Source organism: Oncorhynchus mykiss, chromosome 24, assembly GCF_013265735.2.
Source record: "Oncorhynchus mykiss isolate Arlee chromosome 24, USDA_OmykA_1.1, whole genome shotgun sequence".
Classification (NCBI taxonomy): Eukaryota; Metazoa; Chordata; class Actinopteri; order Salmoniformes; family Salmonidae; genus Oncorhynchus; species Oncorhynchus mykiss.
The window spans coordinates 2,699,504-2,722,347 of NC_048588.1; the positions used below are offsets into that span (position 1 = coordinate 2,699,504).

Here is a 22,844-nt window from a genome sequence, read left to right on the forward strand (position 1 = left end):
CAGTATAAATCATGTTATGTGCTCCAAACTTTTTAAAGTGGAGAGCACCAGTGCTACCAATTTTTTTTAAAAAAGCTTATTTCGAGCCCTGGATGAAATACAGTACTCCAGCCTACACAGGAAAACATGTATGCTTCTGCTTTTAGAAACTTATTCCGTGAGCTGTTGCAGTGTTCAGTTTATAACATGTCATGAATATCACTCACTATAATATGTATTTGGTTGAACTGAATCACACACAGGGCCTATCGTTGGCTATTGTTTGGCTATGACTTGGGCAAAGTTTATTATGAGAGTGGCCTTGGCTTTATCCGTTGAGGGTGTGTCTTTCTTTCCATGTCATAAAATGTGTGGCGTGCAGTGAGCAACTTAAACGGAAGGACTCGAGCCTTGGGGACCGGAAGGAAGATGGATCCAGCATGGCCGGACAGAATGGAGATGCTCACTAGATACAACTAGAGGACGAGAAGGATGACTGTTTCTGGAGTGGAGGAATATTGAATATGATGGAACAAAAGGGGGCTAAAGTTGTAAATGAGCATAGGTTTTTGGTTGGAGTACGATTCACTAGCAATAATGCTTTTTTTGGGGAGATCCATTTTGAAGTATCAAGGATGGTAAAATATGCATTAGGAAAGGTGGAGTTGGTCAGAGAGACCAGAAGTGGTTTTGTTTTAACTTCTTCTGTGCCCGAAAGAGCAGAAGGAAAAGGCATTAAGGCTCTATAAACTATCGACAAATGAAGTGGAGAGTCTCGATTTTTGGAGCAGAGCATCGTTAAAAGGTGTAATCTCTCATGTCGCATTGGATTTTGAGGCCTTGTGGTTTAGGGAGGAACATATCAGGAGTAGTTGGAGCCCGCTGTCTGAACCGTGCATTGGATTGAAAAAGATGGGAAAGCCTGTTGGTATTATTGATGTTTGACGAAGATGCTTCACATGTGAAGCGGGGATATGTGAGATATGCAGTGAGTGCTTTCATGTCCAAGCCGTGTTTTGCCGAAATTGCAAAAGGTATGGCCACGTATCAAGTGTGTGTCAAAGGAATGAAGAATCTGAGGATGTACGGCGTTGCAATTGTGCTGGAAATCACATTCCCAATTCCCCGGAGTGCCCAGTTAAGGGTAAAGGAGTTTGAACTGGCAAGGGTCAGGGCTGTACCGCACATCTCCTACAAGGAGGTACGCAAAATAGGAGCTAGTGAAACTGAAGATATGGCAGTGGATGCCCCGCAGCCTGTGGAGATTCAGTGTCGTTGAGGTAAACTGACATGCTGATCGTGAAGATGGATTTTGTGACATTTATTGCACGTGATTAATTGTACTGCCTAAAACAACAAGAAGTCCACGAAGTTGGCCATAATTGTATTTACGGCTGAAAAGTTATTAGGTCTCCAGGACTTCACAGCCGAAACATCGCAAGGAATGCTGTCCAAAGACGCTCTTCCTTTTCAGGCCCCAGAGCCTATAGGGCTCGGAGTTGACCTTTGAATTTGACTGAAGAAGTACATTGATTTTTGCTTTTGTTTCTTTGTCTTTTGTTAGTTATTTGGGAACAATATTAGTATACATTTTTTTTAAAATCTCGTATACTACCCTGTACAGTGGGTGACAGCATGCACCTCTAACATATGTTTGCGGACAGCCATAATACCATAGAAGAAGAAGAAGAAGAGCAACTTAAACACTCCATGTTCAGTGAGCAAGTATTTTGACATGTGCTTCCTCTATCACTTTAACCACATGCTCTTACCTCACCATATTGCACATTCACAGCAAACAGATAAGCCGCATTGACATCCCTTCCACACCCAGATACAGATACAGTAGATATCACACTAAGACTCTACGTTCCCAGCCTAACAAGCAAGGAGAAGCATCATTGGTTTGGCATCACACAACCAGGCTAGGCACTTTTGTACAACCAACAGGTTATTGGCAGACACTTGACTGATGGTGAGTTTTCGTTTCAGTTTATGGAGAAAGTCTGATGCTTTTTGGGGAAGTAGTTGGTTTTTCATGGTGCTTTGTAGCCTATTCTATCTCTTATTGATCTTTGGCTCTCTGCTCATCAGTATACCAGTTGACCATGGATTTCATGTGTTTCAATTACTGTAACCTATATGTATCTTATAACATTTATTGTGATCATCATAGTGTGTATATCTTAGAGTGACATGCGTCACTTAATTGTAATTAGTTCCAGGTGCTTCCTGTGAGTGTGGTGTGGGGTTTTGAGTATAAATGCCCGGTGATCAAGCTTTTTGTGTTGACGTGACATGGCCGCAATAACTATTTGAACAGTTTGCTACAACAGTGCCTGAAGGATCAGAAGGAACGTGGAGATTTGGACATTTTTGGAAAGAGAGGAAGAAGGAAAAGGAGTAGAGGGAAGTGGTGTGGTGTGGAAGATTGGCGGTAAGTACCCCCAAAAAAGGATGTACTCGGTAGCTCAGACGTTTAACCTGACGAGAGTGAGGATGAATTACCTGCGGTGGCAGGTGCGGTGAAGACCGGAGTTCGAGCCTCATCCCGATGATGATAGAGATGCTTTTTTGCCCAGAGGGAGGGAGATTTTTTGGAGAGAATGGATCCTTTCCTTCTGACTGATCCATATGTGGTGTTAGGTTGGGTGATGAAGAGGGTGGGGACTGTTGACTCGGTGAAAGTAACTCGAAGTGGACTCGTGATGATTCTTTGTTTCTTCCCTCCAGAGGGAGCAGGCGCTCCGCATCACGTGCCAAAATAAACGGACTTGCTTTGCTCTCCCGAGCAGGGCTCAGTTGAAAGGAGTGATAACTGGGGTGGCGTTAAGGAGGATCAACTAATAATGGAGGATTCCCGGTGTCTGTGACACCCGCCTTTTCGTGTGAAGCAGACCTGGTGGAGAGGGTAGTAAAACAGAGAAGACACTGTCTGTCCTGAGTTTTGATGCCGAATCAAGCTGACAAGGTCAAGTTAGGATGTGTCAGCTATCCCATGAGAGCTTTGTCACAAATCCATTACGTTGTTTTAGGTGTCATGTTGCAGCAGTGTGTAAGAGGGATATTTCTAGATGTGAGAAGTATGTAAGAGGGCACGAGACAAAGGAAGGTGTAGTATAAATGGAATAAGTGTGTTTTAACCCATGGTGCTGGACATCAGAAATGTCCGGTGAGAGAAAGGCAGTTTGAGGTTTGCCAAGATCAGAGTAGTACAGAAGGTGTCATATGCTGAGGCAGTGAAGAGAGTACTACTTCCCTTCTCCCTCCAGATCCTCTCTCGGTCTTCCTGAGTATTCCTTCCTCAACTATGTACTTTTCAAATTTTTATTGAATCTAACTATTGGAGAGCTTGATGTTCGAGCGATAGCGCTGAAGATCATGTTTGACATGTGCAATATGTCTTATCATTTCCATGCTCCATCCCTGATGTGAAGAACCTGTGTTTTGTTAATGTTTAGTAGTATATACATTTATCCGAGGACCTCACCTTGTTAAACAAGGTGGCGTAGTGGCTACAACCTTCAACCTGTTACATTAGGCTAACTGGTTGTGTTCATCATTAATCTTTATGACCATACATATTTTGTGGTGGCTGTTTGGTTGCTAAATTTATCTCACCATCGGTGATGTGTGTTAATCTCTGGAGTTTCCTCCACACGCAGCAATATGGAATGAACAGTTTCCCTAAAAGGACATTGCAACATCCCTATCCGTGAGGGGTGTGTCAACGCAGCGCAGTGTTGTTGTCATCCTTGTGTGATTCACTGCCACTTATTCATTATGCCCAGATCAGTTTGTGTGTGTGTGTGTGTGTGGTTTGTGAGTGTGTGTGTGTGTGTGTGGAGGTTGCATGAGCAAATCTTTCCATTATTTTCCTTCCCGTCTCATTTCCTGTGCCTAAGCACTCCTTCCTGACTTGACAGGGTTTCTACTGTCATGCTGCTCTCATTCGGTCTGGACAATCTAGTCAGACCGCATGATTATGAGTCAGTGTATTGTCTTGGCATGATGCATAGGACTATTCAAATCCACATGTGGAAAAACGCAGGTCTCTTTTCTATTGTGGAACCTGGGTCAGCAGGTCACATTGCAACAAACAGTTGATCCATTAATCAAACACCAGCCCGAGAGGCTTGTAGGAAGTCAACAAAAAGGCAGTGACTTTGTCAACTGCTACAGAATCAGCGTTCACAAAATGTTATCAATACAACATTGAATAATCCGTGTGTCCTTGTACCTCCAGTCTGGCGTCTATCGCTATCAACAGATATGAGTATAATCCATAACTTTTAGCATCAAGTCTAGTGACCATCAATCCGCATCTTGAGTGTCACAAACAGAACACTGGAAATGGTGATTAACAGAAACTCCAAATATGCTAAACATTGTGTTGATCACTACAAACCAAATATGAACTTCAGTCATATTACATTTCCCTATTACAATGTGTGGTAAAAGACACATCAGTGTTACAACGAGTCCCAAAATAGAAACTGAACTGAACCTTCCAATGTCCTAGATTCTGTCTATTATGTAGGGCAGGGATGGGCAAAGGATGAGTTCGGTTTCTTTGTGGTCCCCCCCCCCCCATCAAGATTGCCCATCCCTACTGTAGGGGATTCGGTGTGACGCAAACTTAGATTCGGTGTGACGCAAACTACTACTTCACTCTCTCTGCTGATTTGATGCTAGGGGAAATTGACATGTCGTCTTTGCCTGTCTGCATTGTTGTTTCATCTCATTAACTTCCACTTAGAAGCTTTTCATGTTAAAGAAAATACATGGAACAGTGAAAACCCCCTCAGATCTTCCTTATAGACTAATGGTTTACAGCTTTATTATGCTATGTATTGTGACATTGCAACACCGAAGGGCCACAAAAACCGGATGCGTCCAGTTTTCATGTGAAATCGAAAGAGAGCCTGTGACGTGACTTCCACTTTTGGACATCAACAAGGCGACAATCCAACTTAACTCCTGCTCCAAATCTACTGGATTGGTTGAACAGTGCAGAAGAGAACCTGCCTAAAATGTTTAAGTCAGGACCAGAAAGAGAGAAACGCCATTTTTTACGCCTGCTCCGTTAGGTTTACTGGAGGGGCAGCAGAAATGTGGACAGCATTGTAGAAGCAACGATGGTGGATAATTTAAGATAGTTCACTCAGGCCATTTACCACTGTACAAAATGGTAAGTTCTGGTCTACTTAACAGGGTGGCTCTCCCATTAAAAACGAATGTGATTAGTTCTGCTTAGTTCATTGACTTCCATTGAAAAACAGTGGGATGTCTCGCTTCCTTTTCCATCTTTGGTAGAAGGTGATATTAGCTACAGCTGCCTAATTAGGTTCCTGATGCTGCTTACGAAAGTCGTCAGATAGATCAATCTAGATGAAGTGAAGTCACATCAACGTGGGCCTGGCTCCTGTGGCCTTGCTGAAGCCAATTAAGCTTGTATTCCAGGAGATCCTCTAGGCAGAGATACTATACTGAACAAAATGTAAACACAACATCAAATCAAATGTATTTATATAGACCTTCGTACATCAGCTGATATCTCAAAGTGCTGTACAGAAACCCAGCCTAAAACCCCAAACAGCAAGCAATGCAGGTGGAGAAGCACGGTGGCTAGGAAAAACTCCCTAGAAAGGCCAAAACCTAGGAAGAAACCTAGAGAGGAACCAGGCTATGTGGGGTGGCCAGTCCTCTTCTGGCTGTGCCGGGTGGAGATTATAACAGAATATGGCCAAGTAGTTCAAATGTTCATAAATGACCAGCATGGTCAAATAATAATAATCACAGACAGAACAGTTGAAACTGGAGCACCAGCACGGCCAGGTGGACTGGGGACAGCAAGGAGTCATCATGTCAGGTAGTCCTGAGGCATGGTCCTAGGGCTCAGGTCCTCAGAGAGAGAGAGAAAGAAAGAGAGAATTAGTTATACTTAAATTCACACAGGACACCTGATAGGACAGGAGAAGTACTCCAGATATAACAAACTGACCCTAGCCCCCCGACACAAACTACTGCAGCATAAATACTGGAGGCTGAGACAGGAGGGGTCAGGAGACACTGTGGCCCCAACCCGAGGACACCCCCGGACAGGGCCAAACAGGAAGGATATAACCCCACCCACTTTGCCAAAGCACAGCCCCCACACGACTAGAGGGATATCTTCAACCACCAACTTACCATCCTGAGACAAGGCAGAGTATAGCCTCAAAGATCTCCGCCACGGCACAACCCAAGGGGGGGCGCCAACCCAGACAGGAAGATCACATCAGTGACTCAACCCACTCAAGTGGCGCACCCCTCCTAGGGACGGTATGAAAGAGCCCTAGTAAGCCAGTGACTCAGCCCCTGTAACAGGGTTAGAGGCAGAGAATCCCAGTGGAGAGAGGGGAACCGGCCAGGCAGAGACAGCAAGGGCGGTTTGTTGCTCCAGAGCCTTTCCGTTCACCTTCGCTCCTGGGCCAGACTACACTCAATCATATGACCCGCTGAAGAGATGAGTCTTCAGTAAAGACTTAAAGGTTGAGACCGAGTTTGCGTCTCTCACATGGGTAGGCAGACCATTCCATAAAAATGGAGCTCTATATGAGAAAGCCCTGCCTCCAGCTGTTTGCTTAGAAATTCTTGGTGCTTAGAAACATGCAAAGTGTTGGGTTCATGAGCTGAAATAAAAGATCCCACAAATGTTCTATATGCACAAAAAGCTTATTTCTCAATGTTGTGCACAAATGTGTTTACATCCCACACCTGACAGGCGTGGCATATCAAGAATCTGATTAAACAGCATGATCATTACACAGGTGCACCTTGTGCTGGGGACAATACATTAACACTCTCTTAAAGTAATTATGTACTTTGAGACATGAAGCTCAATCAATCCAGAAAATTTCAAGAACTTTGAAAGTTTCTTCAAGTGCAGTTGCAAAAACCATCAAGCGCTATGATGAAACTGGCTCTCATGAGGACCGCCACAGGAAAGGAAGACCCAGAGTTACCTCTGCTGCAAAGGATAAGTTCATTAGAGTTACCAGCCTCAGATTGCAGCCCAAATAAATGCTTCACGGAGTTCAAGTAACAGACACATCTCAACATCAACTGTTCAGAGGAGACTGCATGAATCAGGCCTTCATGGCCACAAACCACTACTAAAGGACACCAATAAGAAGAAGAGACTTGCTTGGGCCAAGAAACACAAACAATGGACATTGAACTGGTGGAAATCTGTCCTTTGATCTGATGAGTCCAAATTTGAGATTTTCGGTTCCAACCATCGTGTCTTTTTTGAGACGCAGAGTAGGTTGATCTCTGCATGTATGGTTCCCACCATGAAGCATGGAGGAGGAGGTGTGGGAGTGCTTTGTTGGGGACACTGTCAGTGATTTATTTAGAATTCAAGGCACACTTAACTAGCATGGCTACCACAGCATTCTGCAGAGATATGCCAGTCCTACTAAGCGCAAACCAGATGGGATATAATTTTTTCCTCCAACAGAACAATGACCCAAAACACCTCCAGACTGTGTAAGGGCTATTTGACCAAGGAGAGTGATGGAGTGCTGCATTGTGTAACTGCTTTAATTTTGCTGGACCCCAGGAAGAGTAGCTAATGCCTTAGCAGCAGCTAATGGGGTAGGTCAGTTAAGAACAAATTCTTATTTACAATGAGGGCCTACCGGGGTACAGTGGGTTAACTGCCTAGTTCAGGAGAAGAACTACAGATTTTCTTTACCTTCTCCCATCTTGGGGATTCGATCCAGCAACCTTAACGGTTACTGGCCCAACGCTCCAACCACTAGGCTACCTGCCGCCCCCATCCATAATAAATACTAAATACAAAAACATGAGCAAAGCAATATAGCTCAAGTTATTGGCCTCAAATGGCACAAAAAAATAAAGTTTTCCTGTTTTTGTACCATATTGACATGTTCACCCTTCACACCGAACATCAATTTCACACCGAACATCAATTTCACATCTCTTTTAATGAAAGCAAAAATGTGCACCTTGTACCTTTTTTTTTATGAGCTTGTTTTAAAGTTGTTTATTGCAATATGACATAGATAAGACCAAATGGAAAGCAGTACAGTATCTTATGTGAAGTGTTTTGGCAAAATATTCTAAAACTGTTTGTTTTTTCTTGCAGATATGGAATATTCAAACACTTTCATCAACATTTTCCTATAATTGTCATTTACCATTGGCAACAATGAGTGGAGCACGTGACTCATGTGTTACTTTGTAGCACAGTGAGAATTGTTTCAAATTGAAAACATCTCGGGAAGGTGTGACTTGTGCGCTACTACTACCGTGTACAGAATGGGTCAAACGCGTTCTGGTCTCTCGTACTGGAAACCAACTGAGACAGCCAAACGACTCCCTATCTGCAGATTTACCAGCGTGGAGCGAAGGGGTGACCGGTTTTACAGGAATCTGATGAAAACGAAGCAGTTGCCTTCGCCAGGCACAGGTCAACCGGAGGTAGGGCTTGTAATAGGATCTGGAGATTCGGAAACCCTTCGTGGTCACGGGAGAGGAAAGTTGATTAGAGGCCAGACAGAGTCGGAGGTAGTGGACTACACCACCCCGGTCGCCGAATACCCATCTCGAATTCATTATGAAAATATTCAGGCTCTCGACAGTGACGCTGTGAGCAAGGGAGCGGCCGACTCTTCCTTCGATTCGAAAGGCTTGGATACGCTGGCCAGAGGATTCGAAAGAACCCGCTGCGTGGTTACGCAGCGCAGCAGCCCAGAAACAACTGGGGAGGATCATGTCTGGAATGCCCCGGCTTGGGCCATGGAAAACAAGCCGTTCGGATTTGATAAACAGGATGGGGTTGCCTCGGAGGTCAGGGCGATATCGGGGGCTGTACCACCGGATGGTTCAGTCCATTGGCGCATATCTGGAGAGGATAATTTAAAACTGACCCTGGCATCACTGAGCTTGCGTTTGGACGAACCTCTGACAAGTGGCGTGTCAGAACCGATCGGGTATGATATACCACACACAGAGTTAGAAATGACCAAATCGAACTTTCTCGCTGCTTCTTGTGAGCCCGAAGCTGTCAGGAAAAATGAACAAAGCGGTTGTCCGGTTGAGTCGGGGATCCAGGAGGACCCCTCGACTAACTCTCCAAAACAGCCACACGGACAGGTCCAAAGTCCACTAGGTAGCCAACGTTTCCCTGGTACTATCCCAAAGCTTATTATAACCAGAGATCCAAGCCCCAGTCGGACTCAGGAAACACTAGACCCAAGGACCATGGAACTCGGAGTCGGTGGATCATCCCTGGATCTAAACGCCGATGATGAGTCCCCCTGCTCGGACAGTGGCTGTGGAGGCTCCCCGGCGCTGATGCGCTTTCGCCGAAAGCTCTCCAACTCGTCCTCCGCCGGCTGCGTATCCTCCGCCTCGTCGTTTGAGGAGTCCGAGGATGACTTCACCGGCAGCGACATCGAGTCCAGCCTGTCCCCAGGCATTTGCAACATGCTGGGCAGTCCAGACGAAGGAATGGGGGTGAGTGTGTCATCCTTAATTTGTTTGTGCATAAAATCTGGTGGTGTGCTGACTAGAGGTTTATCTTTTGTATGAAGTTACATACAAAAACACCCATTAGTATTATGTTAAACTCTTTGGCTATAGTCGGTCCTAAATGTTGGCCAGAAGTGCCATGGATGGGCACATACTTAAACACAGCCCTATTGTTTACTTTCTGCACACGAATAAATCAAGAGCATAGCACCGATATAAACTCCCAGTAATTGATTGGGTAAACCACCAACATTTCAGCATTGCTGTTCCTCCTTCAGGGTAAAATGTTGTTGGTTTACCCAATCAGTTTTTGGGAGTTTTTATATATAAACTATTTTTTATAGCTTGCAGTTTATGCGGTGTTAGTCAGCACCTCTACACAAAATAATTTCTCCGGGTGTACTCTGGGTGTTAGACTACTTTCTGTACACACACTTCCATGGTACATTTGTAGCCTACTGTATGCACTCATGCTATTGATATAAGGCAGTCTTTTTCCATTTATGCAGAAGAGATGCACTTTGATTTGAAATTATGCCCTAATGAGCAGACATTCACTGATAATGGATGTTCCAGAACCACAACTCCATTGTTGACTTACAGACTGCATGTCAATCACACACACACACACACACACACACACACAATTCTCTATGTCAGATCAACTCCTAGATAACATATCTGAAACTCAAACGTCTCACACACACAAAGCCACCAAGCCCTTGTGCTCCTACCACAGGGTGTGTGGTGAATATTTAGCCTGAAGGAGTTTGGAGCGCAGTTGTATTTACACATAGATCAGTTGGTTGTAAACAATATGGTGGAAATCAGCTGAGCTAGGTGAACCTGTGGTGTCGCTTACATAATACACCTAAGCCAATAAATAGGTGGGAAATTATGTAAAATATATCACTAGCCACTTTAAACAATGCTACCTAATATAATGTTTACATACCCTACATTATTCATCTCATATGTATATGTATATACTGTACTCTATATCATCTACTGCATCTTTATGTAATACATGTATCACTAGCCACTTTAACTATGCCACTTTGTTTACATACTCATCTCATATGTATATACTGCACTCAATACCATCTACTGTATCTTGCCTATGCCGCTCTGTACCATCACTCATTCAAATATCTTTATGTACATATTCTTTATCCCCTTACACTTGTCTATAAGGTAGTAGTTTTGGAATTGTTAGCTAGATTACTTGTTGGTTATTACTGCATTGTCGGAACTAGAAGCACAAGCATTTCGCTACACTCACATTAACATCTGCTAACCATGTGTATGTGACAAATAAAATTTGATTTGATTTGAGGTTCATCAATGAAGTCCCTTTCACTCCTAAGTGACCCTTTACCCATGACTCCCACCACTGTGACCCTTTACCCATGACTCCCACCACTATGACCCTTAGCTGAGATTGTCACTAATGAGCTCGTCTTGATAAACACGGGGTCATTTGCTGAACCCCAAGATGTTCTTGTTTTGACCCGTGTACGAACCAGCTCTAACCTTTTTACAGTGGTATGTTTCCCACCCCAGTCAGAGGCCTTTGATGCGCCCTGACCAGAAATGCTTGGAATGACATGAGCTCAAAAAAAGGATGTCTTTCCTAGAAATGGACCAATTGAAACGCGGGCAAGCTCTCTCCCTGAACAAGAATGGTGTGAATCCTGGAAGTCACCACTGTGTGGAAATACTAGAATGTATACATGTTACATTTCACCAGCACGCATACTTTCTCTCTCCCTGTTACTTTCTCTCTCTCGGAGTGCATAGTTGTTGTAATCAACGTGTTTTATGAGAGAAACTACTTCAGGAGAACATATGTTCAGTCTTCTTTTCTTCATGTCTCTGAAAGGGAGATGGTCTTCCAAATAACACATAATGACTGACCTATTTAGATGACATTGCTGTGAGTGACTCACTCTCACATTGTGTGTGTGCTCCAGTGGGTTTCTATACTGTGTGTGTGTGTGAGTCAATGTGTGGAGAGAGTGAGCCTTAAAAATAATGTACCCAAACATCCTGAATTCCGATACTTAGCCATAGCTCTCTTTCTACCTACTTTGTCGCTCTCTTTTCCTCCCTCATTTGCTTTCTCTAATTTGCTTTATCTTCTGTGAGTCCAGATATTTCCATATCTGTGTGTGTGTGTGTCATGTTAATGTTTGAATTTAGTCTGGATGAGAGGGCATGTCAGCAGTTCCCATGTTATACGTCCCTCCCACACTACTGTTATGACTGAATATCTGGAACATAGTGAGTGTACTGGATGTCCATTTTGGATCTAGCTGGTGTGATACGGCAGCACTGAGGCGAGTGTTGGTTGTGATAGTATTAGGGCTTTGGTTGTTATTGGCTAATTGTACACTTTCAAAGTGTGGCCAAACCAGTTGTTACACTTTGCTCAATGACGTACATTGTAGATACTCGCCTGCTCACACTGCATATTTAGAGTTGAAGGCACACACTCAGACACTACACACTCTGATGCCATCAGAGTGTCATGGAAAATTGGGCTGCAGGCAGTTGTGTTGCTAGGCGACATCATTGCCATATATGGTGCTGTTTCTCTTTCTTTTTTTTCTTTTTTTTTTCTCTCTGGTCTGTATTTTGAACGTAACTTCTTAAATATAACACATTACTTTTGACATCTTTTCATAGTCTCTTTCTGCCTACATCATCCCTTCATTTCTCTGACAATACCCCCCCCCCCCCCCCCTTTAGCCTTGTAGCACAGCACAAGGTTTTCCCCTGATACACAGGCAGTGGAACAGAAGGCAGAGGAAAATATAAATAAGTGGAGGAGGATAAAGTACCCTCCCTACACACACTCTACAATATATCCCACAACACACGTACAGCACATACTCCACATACGCGCACACACACAAGAACAACTCGTTGATAATCTCACATTATGCAAGTCACGATGGCAAAGTTGCCACACTCGAACATGCATACACACACACACACACAAACACTCTTACACATACTTGTAAGTGTCCACACAAGCATTAAAACACACATTTGTGTCAGACTTTGTTTTGTTGTGTGTGTTAACTGGGCTGTGGTTGAGCTGTGCTGCTCATGCCACCCAGAGCAGAATGAAGGGGATGTGGTTTACATGTAAACGAGGCCTGGAAAAAGAGCAGCATTACACCTAAGAGTAAGATGTCCTTTTACTCAACTTTTTACTGTGGATAAACGATATCCCAAGATTTACTTAACAAAAGGCACATCTCAATAAGTGGTCCAAGTCAGTTATGCCATGGCACAAGTGGAGAGAGAGGCTTTTCTCTTTTGTTCTCTAATGCTTCTCTGTTGTTCCTCAAGCAAGGGGGAAGGCCGCGACATCACAGATTCCCATCAGACCAACTCCTTCAATGCCCTACTCCTTGAAGTTAGCAGCGGTCTACAAAACATATGCTGAAGATATATTATTTGACCCTTTTAGTGTGGGATATTGCTTTTCAACAGTTAAAAAAAAAAAAAAAAAAATCGCTGGAGGATATCTTTTAAAGACTACAGCAGTGACACGCTGATGTTGTGAGCAGTAAAACAGGGCGTACCCCTTTTATAAATCAGAAGCTATTTACAATAGCCACATGCCTGTTTTTCTCTCTCTCTTTCTCTCTGGGCTTATGTGTCTGAGGAGTTTCTCTGAGGGACAAAGAGAAACAGGACTGCGGGGAAAGGTTTTAGAGTACTCTAGTGGATTTAAATAGTCTTTATTTAGTCAGGATAGCCCACTCTGTAATAAATGCTACTGTTTTCCAAGGAGTCCTGGGTTCCATAGAATCAAAAAATGTTTAAAGAAAGCGAGCAAAAGTGAGGTTAGTGCTTAGGGGTATTTAGAAATGTTTTCCTCTGAATATCCAATCTAGTAATTCACTTTGGCTCCAGCATGATGACTCCCATAAAACAGAATTGGCTACGTTAGGTTGATGTCTTTTGCATCATACTCACACTTGAAAGCTGTCTTTGCCCCACAATTTTTTATTTTTTCTGCCTGCCTGCCTGCCTGTCTAAAATGTTTTGATATATTGAAATCCTTTAATTTTCAGTTTAGTTAACAGAGGGGGAAAAAAATGCTGTCTGCTGGTTAAGGTATTTATTTTAGGGACATGTGGTGTGGGAGAGCCATTGTCTATACGCTAGACTACTGGGGGGGGGGGGGGGGGGGGGGGGGGTCTCTAACAGAGAGATCTTGAATCGCTCTGTCTCTCTCTACACTACAGAAGTACATTTCCTGGGACTAGTGTGTGTCATCAAAGTAGTACAGAGTGAAGAGGCCCTTTCTCTCTGGGTATTACAGACGTGCCTGTCACTGGGCACTCTGTCTTTCTGAGGACACAGGCCCAGGATGGGCTGATTGCGGGGATTAGAGAGAGACTGCTACAGCAGATTGTGAGAGGACTCTGATATCAGAAAGACAGTTGGTGTGGTGTGGAAAAAAACATGGAGAGGGGAAAATTGATAAAAGGGGAGACAGAGGTCACCAAACTTGGGGAGAGGGGAAAATGTAGCGCCGAGTGACGGATTAGTGTGAGGGAGAGTGACGAGTTGACGAGCGAGCACGAGACCTGGGAGGGAGAAGTAACACCAGGTAGGGAGACGGTGATACTATAAGAGAGGAGTGACAAAATGCTGCAGAGAGGACAGAGATCAGTTGGTGTTAAAGAGAAGGCAGGGGGGGAGGGCTCAGTAGGAGAGGGATTATAATGTAACCTCACACGAGAGGGGATGTTTACCAGACAACACAAGTTAACAAAGCCAGGCAATTGCATTGGCTGACTGCGAATGCTGCAGGGCTAACTGAGGGACAGATGGCCTCTGTAGCATTGAGCTACAGCCCTTCTAACAGTCATAGGTAGGGCTAAATGCTCACGCTAGTCTAACAGGGACATACAGAGGGGCAAGGCTAAATGCTAACCCCCCTAGGCTAACTGAGGGACAGTCTGATGGAGCGCCGGATGCTCGTGGCGGTCTCGTTTGGAGAACCTGTACTGATGGCGCGGAGTGTGTGGGACTGGCTACACTCTCACCTCCCCTCTGTGTCTGTGTGTGCCTGTGTCAGCGCCGGTCTGCTGCTCCACTACTGCTCCGTCTGCCAGGTAAGAGATGAGACAAACAGATTAGACATACTAGATTAGATATGCTGTTGGGAAGAGTTGAGATTGGAGCTGGATGCCAACAGGTGAGGACAGGTTTACATACAATATAAACTGTGTGGTGTGAGCCCTGAATGATTGGCTGAAAGCCGTGGTATATCAGCTCGTATACCTCTGGTATGACACAATTGTATTTTTACTCTTCTAATTACATTGGTAACCAGTCTATAATATCAATAAGGCACCTCGGGGGTTTGTGGTATATGCCATCTGCATTACGTCATGCCTATTGGCTGTATACCACACGCCCTCCGTCTTTATTGCTTAAGTATAGTATAGCGAGGAGTTGAAGTCCGATAACAATAGTCTTCTAGTCATAGATATAATAACCTTAGGTGTGGACAGGTGAAGACTGTCCTTGTGGGCTGGGATGTAGGGCCACATTGAACGTTGCAGATAGAAATGCCACAAATAGAGCCGACGTGATTCCTTATTGTACTAGTCAGAGAGGCATGTTTGTTCTACATAGCGCATTGCTAACTGAACGTTCCAAAACGTTGCGTCCTGCTGAACGTGCCCCTGGTGTACATCCAGTATGTAAGGCTGTGTTTCTCTCTAGGATTAGGTACGAGGTGGGCAGGTACACCGTATCTCCTCTCTCTGTGCTGATCCACACAGGTATGTGTGGAAGTGCTGCTACAAACCCTGTCCTCTCCAGTTGAGGCAGGTCTGGGCAGGTGTTGGTTTCTGTCTGTAGAAGGATTATCTAGCTGCTTTGGCATTAGCTAGTATGGACAGGTAGAAGGAGAGTTGTCTTTGTGTGTCTGTCGGCTGGGTCAGGTGTGTATTGGGTCCATTAAAGTTCAACACACAATTTGATGATTGTATATTTATTTGAGCAGGTTTAACACCTAGGATCTGTCTTTATTATGAAAAGCTGTTTTTGACGTGGGTGTTTTAGTAAGGTTCTCTGAGTTGACGTTTGCGTTGTCTCTATCTGGGCTAAGGCGGTGGTAAGCCAGGGAGATTTATGATGACGGCTGCTGTCAGAATAGACACTAGGGCTGTAGGTCAGTAGGGTCACAGCTTCACGACCTTTAGTTCTTGACCTCGTGGTCAGAACAGAGCTTTTGTGTTCCTCTTGCGGCCAACACTGACGTCCAGAATGTCACTACTGATAATGTGTGTGTGTGTGTGTGTGTGTTTCATGGCTGCTGTCATTATGACAGGGGTCAAGACACATTCCAAGAACGTAGTGTAGAATGAAGGGAAGAAAAGACTGGGGTAAGGATAGAGGGAGGCGGCAGAGGGACAGAGCTCTGCTGTTTTGTAGTGGAGGAGCAGGAGGAAAATAGAGCGGGATTAGGATAACAACAGAGCTCTGCTGTTTTGTAGTGGAGGAGCAGGAGGAAAATAGAGCGGGATTAGGATAACAACAGAGCCCTGCTGTCTTGTAGTGGAGGAGCAGGAGGAAAATAGAGCGGGATTAGGATAACAACAGAGCCCTGCTGTCTTGTAGTGGAGGAGCAGGAGGAAAATAGAGCGGGATTAGGATAACAACAGAGCTCTGCTGTTTTGTAGTGGAGGAGCAGGAGGAAAATAGAGCGGGATTAGGATAACAACAGAGCCCTGCTGTCTTGTAGTGGAGGAGCAGGAGGAAAATAGAGCGGGATTAGGATAACAACAGAGCTCTGCTGTTTTGTAGTGGAGGAGCAGGAGGAAAATAGAGCAGGATTAGGATAACAACAGCGGGAAGCAGTGAGTGAAGGCAGGAGAAAGGGAGTAATGCTTTGAGGAAGGGAAAAGGAGAAGTAAAAAGAGAAGGAAAGGCAGATTATTCTCTCCGGGGTCATTCAGGTCAGGTAATAATGGAGGTGGGAGGAGGCGGTGAAATCGAATAGAGGGGACTGAGTTACATGCCCCCCCCCCCCCCCCCCCCCCCCCCCCCCCCCCCCCCCCCCCCGGGCCATTCATTAAACTGTCTGGCCTGAACTGCTGGAGAGAGAGCGAGTGGGAGATAAACGAGTGGATGAGAGGAGTAAAAGAGCCATTTAGGGGGGTATAGCCCTGCTTTGATGACCCGTTCCTCTCCGGACCCCCTGTAGTGACACCCAGCACCCAATGCTCAGCTCCGAGAGGGACAGAAGGAGAGAATGATAAAGTGGTTGACTTAGCTGGATTCCCCCCTGCAGATTAGTGCTGTGCCACCGTGGAGCTAGCTCATCGTTCACCTGTCACATTGATCTCTGCCTCTTTGCACTTTTCCTTCTGGGCTTTGTCTTCATTTTGCAATGTTTTCAGTATGGCAGGTATGTGTGTGGATGACTGTACACTTTTGTGTGTTTCTGCTCTGAGGTCAGGGTTAAGCTGGTAAAGAGCTTTTAGAGCTCGGAAGTCTCTGTTGACATTGACCCGGGACTCAAACTACTAGCCTGCGCTGTCTCTGTTCTTCACCATGTATTCAGCACAACTTCAGGGGCCGTATCCACAAAGCGTCTCCGATTTTAATAATGAATACGATTATATGGACAGATCCTAGATCAGCACTGCTGCTCAGATATTTAATGAATACGGCCTCTGGCCTGTGTTTCTCCTCTTCCCTCGCTCTGTATTCAGCACAACATTTCAGCAGTCCAGTGTAAAGAATGTGTGGGTGCGGAGGAGGCAGACAGACAAACATTGGCTGGGGTTGGTTGGTTGTACTGGGCTGGAGTGTAGTGGGGCATGTGTTCTTTAGCAGTCCGAGGGTTGTAAATGATCATAAAATATGGGTTTATGACGCCCTGTCCTTCCACTCAATTACCTCTATGATGACCTCTGCCTCCCATCTTCTTTCTCCTCTCTTTTTTTTTTCCCTCAAACGTTTTGTCTATGCCCTACCTTTGCTCTCTCCTTGTCTCTCTGTCCCTATCTCTCTCTCTGTCTCCTTCCAGTGATTTCCCACACATAGTATCATTTCCTAATCAGTGGTGTGTGTGTGCAATCGATGGTGTGTGTTCTCCTCTCTGCTTGCTTGCGTCAAACTCTCTTGCATAGTGACCTTGCTATGTTTTTCCAATAAAGATAAACTAACTACACACACACACCCGCAGACTCACACACTTACTCAATCAAACTCGCACATAGTGTTCCTGTGTGGGGCGGCAGGGTAGCCTAGTGGTTAGAGCGTTGGACTAGTAACCGGAAGGTTGCGAGTTCAAACCCCCGAGCTGACAAGGTACAAATCTGTCGTTCTGCCCCTGAACAGGCAGTTAACCCACTGTTCCCAGGCCGTCATTGAAAATAAGAATTTGTTCTTAACTGACTTGCCTGGTTAAATAAAGGTAAAATAAAATAAAAAAATAAAGTAGGCCAGGAACGTTATATTTTTGTTACCGCGGAACCAGTGTGACGTTTCTGGTCAATGTTTTTGAATGGGGGGGGGGGGTACCTGGCCTTGGCTCACACGAGCTGGGACCTCACTCCGTGCCTCCGGTTGTGTGTGTGTGTGTGTGTCCTTTTAGATCAACCTCAAATGGTCTTACCCACTGATGCAACATTTCTATCCAGTTTTCTGCTGTGGCCAAGTAAGAATGAGTCGGAATGACCATATGACCATTTTGTTGCTTCTCTCCTTCCCAGACCAAGCAATGGCAGAAGCTGAAAACTATGGTGCACTGGTCTCCCTTCGTGTCCTTGAACAAGCGTTATCCCTGGGTGCAGCTCGCCGGGCATGCAGGTATACACCACTCCCTTTCACACTCTCTCTCTAGTGCTCTAGCTCGCTCTCTCTCTTTCTCTCTAGTGGTCTCTCTCTCTCTCTCTCTCTCTGTATTTCTCACTTTCTTTTCCTCTGTCACTCACTTGTCCCCTCCCTCTGTCTCGTAGGTAACTTCCAGGCGGGGGAGTATGGGCGTTTGTTGAAGCGCTACTGTGAGTGTGAGCAGCTGTGCCTGTCGAAGCTGATGGGGGACATTCTGCGGCCCTATGTCCCTGGCTACTACGGCGTGGTTCAGAGGGACGAACAGGACTACAACCTAATGGACGACCTCCTGGCTGACTTTGACTCTCCCTCCATCATGGATTGCAAGATGGGCAGCAGGTGAGGCTCTCCAGGACCAATGCTGGAGAGGAGATTACTATTGTTAGATAACTCCGCTGTTAGATGATGAACTGGCTCACTAACCCGGTTTTTCCCTGTCCAATCAGGACTTACCTGGCGGAGGAGCTACTGAAGGCCAGGGAGCGTCCACGGCTCCGTAGGGACATGTATGAGAAGATGGTGGCCGTGGACCCTGGGGCCCCTACAGATCAGGAGAGGGCCCAACAAGGCATCCTGAAGCCCAGATACATGCAGTGGAGAGAAACCCTCAGCTCCACTGCCACCCTGGGCTTCCGCATCGAGGGCATCAAGGTCAGGGGGCCCACTGGGTTCAACTCGGGGTCTAAATGAGGGGATTGAGAAATTATTTTTAGTGTTTCAAACTTATGGGCAAAATAAATTAACAATGAGACAAGGAAATGGGTGTGATGGGTCAGCACTCAAAAAGATGTCACATAAAGCTTACTTCACTAAAAAAACTAATAATAATTTAACTTCATCAATAATGACTTGTGTGTATTTTGTTGTCTGCAGAGAGCGGATGGGACGTGCAACACCAACTTTAAGAAGACCAAACACCGGGAGCAGGTCATGCAGGCCCTGGGAGATTTTGTTGATGGGAACATTCAGATCCTGGTACGTGTTTCTAGGGAACTTGAGTTCTAGGGGGACCTACTCAGTCCCTTCAGATTGAATGTCTATTTGACTGTTTGTCTCCCGTTCTCTCTCTGGTAGAAAGTCTACCTGCAACGTCTGGAGGAGCTGCGATCTGTGCTGGAGAAGTCACAGTTCTTCAGAACACATGAGGTAACCCACACACTCACTCACATCCTATACTACTTCCCACTTCTCTGTACCCATAGTACTCTGCTTTACTTACTAGTGGTAAATGAAGACAATATTTATAGTAAAGTTTGGCATGAGTACTTTCCCTCAACAAACCTGTTTGCTGGATTATGATTAAATGTGATTGATATGAACATGATTCAAATTCCTTATTAAACCTGCAATATGTAACTTTTTGGGCTGCTGGACCAAATTGAAATAGAAATAGTTATAGATCTGTCATCCTCATTGAAAGCAAGTCTAAGAAGCGGTAGATCTGTTCTATGTGCACAATTTCGATGCGTCCCATTCTTACATTTCGTTTTTACTTTCAGTTTTGTACACCAGCTTAAAATACAATATTTTTTTGGTAATAGACAATATATTTCAGTGGTTTAGATGCTACAATGATTCTCTACACTATACATGCTTGTTTTGTCTCACAAACTGAAATGAATTAAGGGAAAGGCCAGATACCTAGTTAGTTGTACAACTGAATGCATTCAACTGAAATGTGTCTTCCAAATTAAGCGAACTATTAGAATTTTAATAACCAGGACATGGCGGAGCGATTTCTGCGTAGTGCAGCTTTAAATCACAAACGAACACTCTCACTGACAGACTGAACTCAAATGTCCTGTTTTCTCCCAGGTGGTGGGCAGCTCCCTGCTGTTTGTGCATGATGCGTCAGGCCAGGCCCGTGTGTGGATGATAGACTTTGGGAAAACGGTGCCCCTGCCTGCCCCCCTCACCTTGGACCACCGGACCCCCTGGATTGAGGGCAACTGCGAGGATGGCTACCTGTGGGGTCTGGACAACCTCATAGACATTCTCAGTACCATGCTCCCCCCCAGCCGCTGAGAAAGAGCGGGCCGTGTGGGAGAGCACAAAGGGATGGCCTGGAAGAGAGAGAGGAGGAGGAGGATGGAGAGAACACACTCATCCTAGTCACAGATGAGAATGAAAGTGGGGAAGAACAAATGGAACGGGTCATTACCCAAACTAGATGTGAGACTGGTGAGATGGAGGGGAAAGGAAAGAAGAATGACATTGAAAGAGGCAAACGGAGGAGCGCACAGAACAAGGGGGACGCTCTTTAGCCAGTGAGGAAACGTGTCCACACAACTAGTGTTGTCATCCCTCAACCTCTCTCATTATTATAAGAGCTATGACGTCAACTATCACAGCAGCACACACACACACGGACACACTACTGTTCCTTCATATTATCACGAGTATGATGATAATGTACTGAACCTTTCCAATGGGATATATCCTCCTCAATATGACCAATGGAGAACATTTTTATTTTCATTATGGACCACTTGACTTTATGCTTTTTTGAAAACTATTTTATATATTTGTCAACACTAGAAACACTGGAAAAAAAGCGGTATATGTAAACTTTATCTGGTACTTCGCCTTTTAATGTAAATACAGTTTTATTTAATCTGTTTCCCTTCATGAGTAGCCTCTTTACACTTTGTACTTTTTCTGTGCCTAGATTTTGTGATTGGAGGCAGATTATTTTTTTATATATCATTCCAAAGTTTGCTGGAGAGTTGACCCAAAGTCTGTAACAATTTGTTTTTTGTAAGTTGGATTGACACCTGGTGAAAACTGGAGGCTGTTGATTGGCTCTGTCTGACCCCGTGTGGTGTCTGATTTGGCAGAGTTGACCCAGCAGATAAACTAACAGTGGTTCCCAACCAGGGTTACTAGGACCCCTGGGGGTACTTGGTCGATCCACAGGGGGGTACTTGAGAATATTTAATGAGACCATAGGCTTACTGGTAAAAAGTACATGAGGGGGGTACTCTGTGCAGAGCAAAATTCAGCTGTTGCTATAGTAACCGCAAATGATTGGGAACCACTGGACTAATGGATCTTATTCATGTTTTTTTTCTTTATTTTCTCTCCTAGTGGGCACATGACTTGGTGGTCATGGCTAACTAGACTGTATTGCACAAATGTGTTCCTCACAAAAGCCATTGAACAAAGCTAGCCCTGCCTCTGTGTCTCTGAATATGGATTCACTCTGGTGTCCAAGGTTCTTATAAGCAAACCATTTTCTGGTGAATGGAAGTTGATCAATCTGCATAGTTGTGACCCTTCAGTTTGGTTCATACATTTTTCTGGAATGGGCAACGATTGGCCTGACAACTGAAATGACTATTTGAACAAGTCACCTGAAACTGGAATGAATGACCTACTGTTTGTTATGACACGTTCATCCACACGTCAGGCTTGTCACTGGATTTGTAGATCTGTCAGCCAACATTCCCATCCAAGTCTTCCTACATAGACAACACTGTGTGTATTTATGGTGTGTGTGTAGATGTCTAGAAAATGGAGGCGCTCTGTGTGTGACTGTCAGCATTGACATCATGGAATTATGTTTCTTCTGTTGACATCTTGCACCATAAAAACACATTCTGGAACAATATATTGTTTACAAAGTATTATCTTACGTACCATGTATCCTCTTCTTCATCTTAACCTGAAAGTTACTGGCTTTCTGACTGTTTGGGTTGTTTGTGTGTGGCTGAGCGCTGGACTGTAATAGGGTTGGGAAAGCCTAAGATGTTATATAGTTTGGATAAGCCTTTCCTCTGTGCTGTACTTCAGGAGACAGTGCATTGCAAGAGCACAAATACGAATGTTCAGAGGATTGAGACTGGTCCCTGCTCTCTGTCTAGAATACCATTGATTGCAATAAACTGGAACTAAGAGCTCAAGTCTTTCTAATCTGAAACCCCGTGTCGTCTCATTCAACACCAAACATCAGAAGTATGAATCGTATTGATAGAAAATGTTTACACTCCCATACAAAAGTTGACACCGACTCATTTGAGTGTTTCTTTATTTTTACATTGTAGACTAATAGTGACGACATCAAAACTATGAAATAACACGTGGATTCATGTAGTAGCCAAAAAAGTGTTAAATCAAAATCTATTTTAGATTCTTCAAAGTAGCCACCCTTTGTCTTAATAGCTTTGCACACTTGTCATTCTCTCAACCAGCTTCATGAGGTAGTCACCTGGAGTGCATTTCCATTACAGGTGTGCCTTAAGTCAATTTGTGGAATTTCTCTCAATGCGTTGAGCCAATCAGTTGTGTTGTGACAAGGTAGGGGTGGTATACAGAAGATGGTCTTTTACCAAATAGGGCTAAGTCCATATTATGACAAGAACAGCTCAAATAAGCAAAGAGAAACAGTCTATTACTTTAAGACATGATGCTCAGTCAATCCAGAAAGTTTCTACAAGAGCAGT

General features: G+C 44.6%; 1 protein-coding gene across 2 annotated transcripts; it reads left to right on the top strand.

Annotated features, from left to right (window-relative positions):
* The first annotated feature begins 408 nt into the window (after positions 1–408).
* Positions 409–22,321, top strand: LOC110503551 (inositol-trisphosphate 3-kinase C). 2 transcript variants are annotated; one of them, XM_021581935.2, is made up of 8 exons: positions 409–1,954; positions 8,135–9,507; positions 18,282–18,378; positions 18,528–18,741; positions 18,849–19,053; positions 19,276–19,377; positions 19,477–19,548; positions 20,218–22,321. In XM_021581935.2, exons 2-8 carry the CDS (start codon positions 8,308–8,310, stop codon positions 20,425–20,427), a joined length of 2,100 nt encoding a protein of 699 aa, XP_021437610.2. In that variant the 5' UTR covers positions 409–1,954; positions 8,135–8,307; the 3' UTR covers positions 20,428–22,321. The 2 variants fall into 2 exon arrangements, with proteins under 2 accessions (XP_021437610.2, XP_021437611.1); XM_021581936.2 differs by lacking the exons at positions 409–1,954; positions 8,135–9,507 and adding an exon at positions 13,754–14,663.
* Positions 22,322–22,844: the final 523 nt, after the last annotated feature.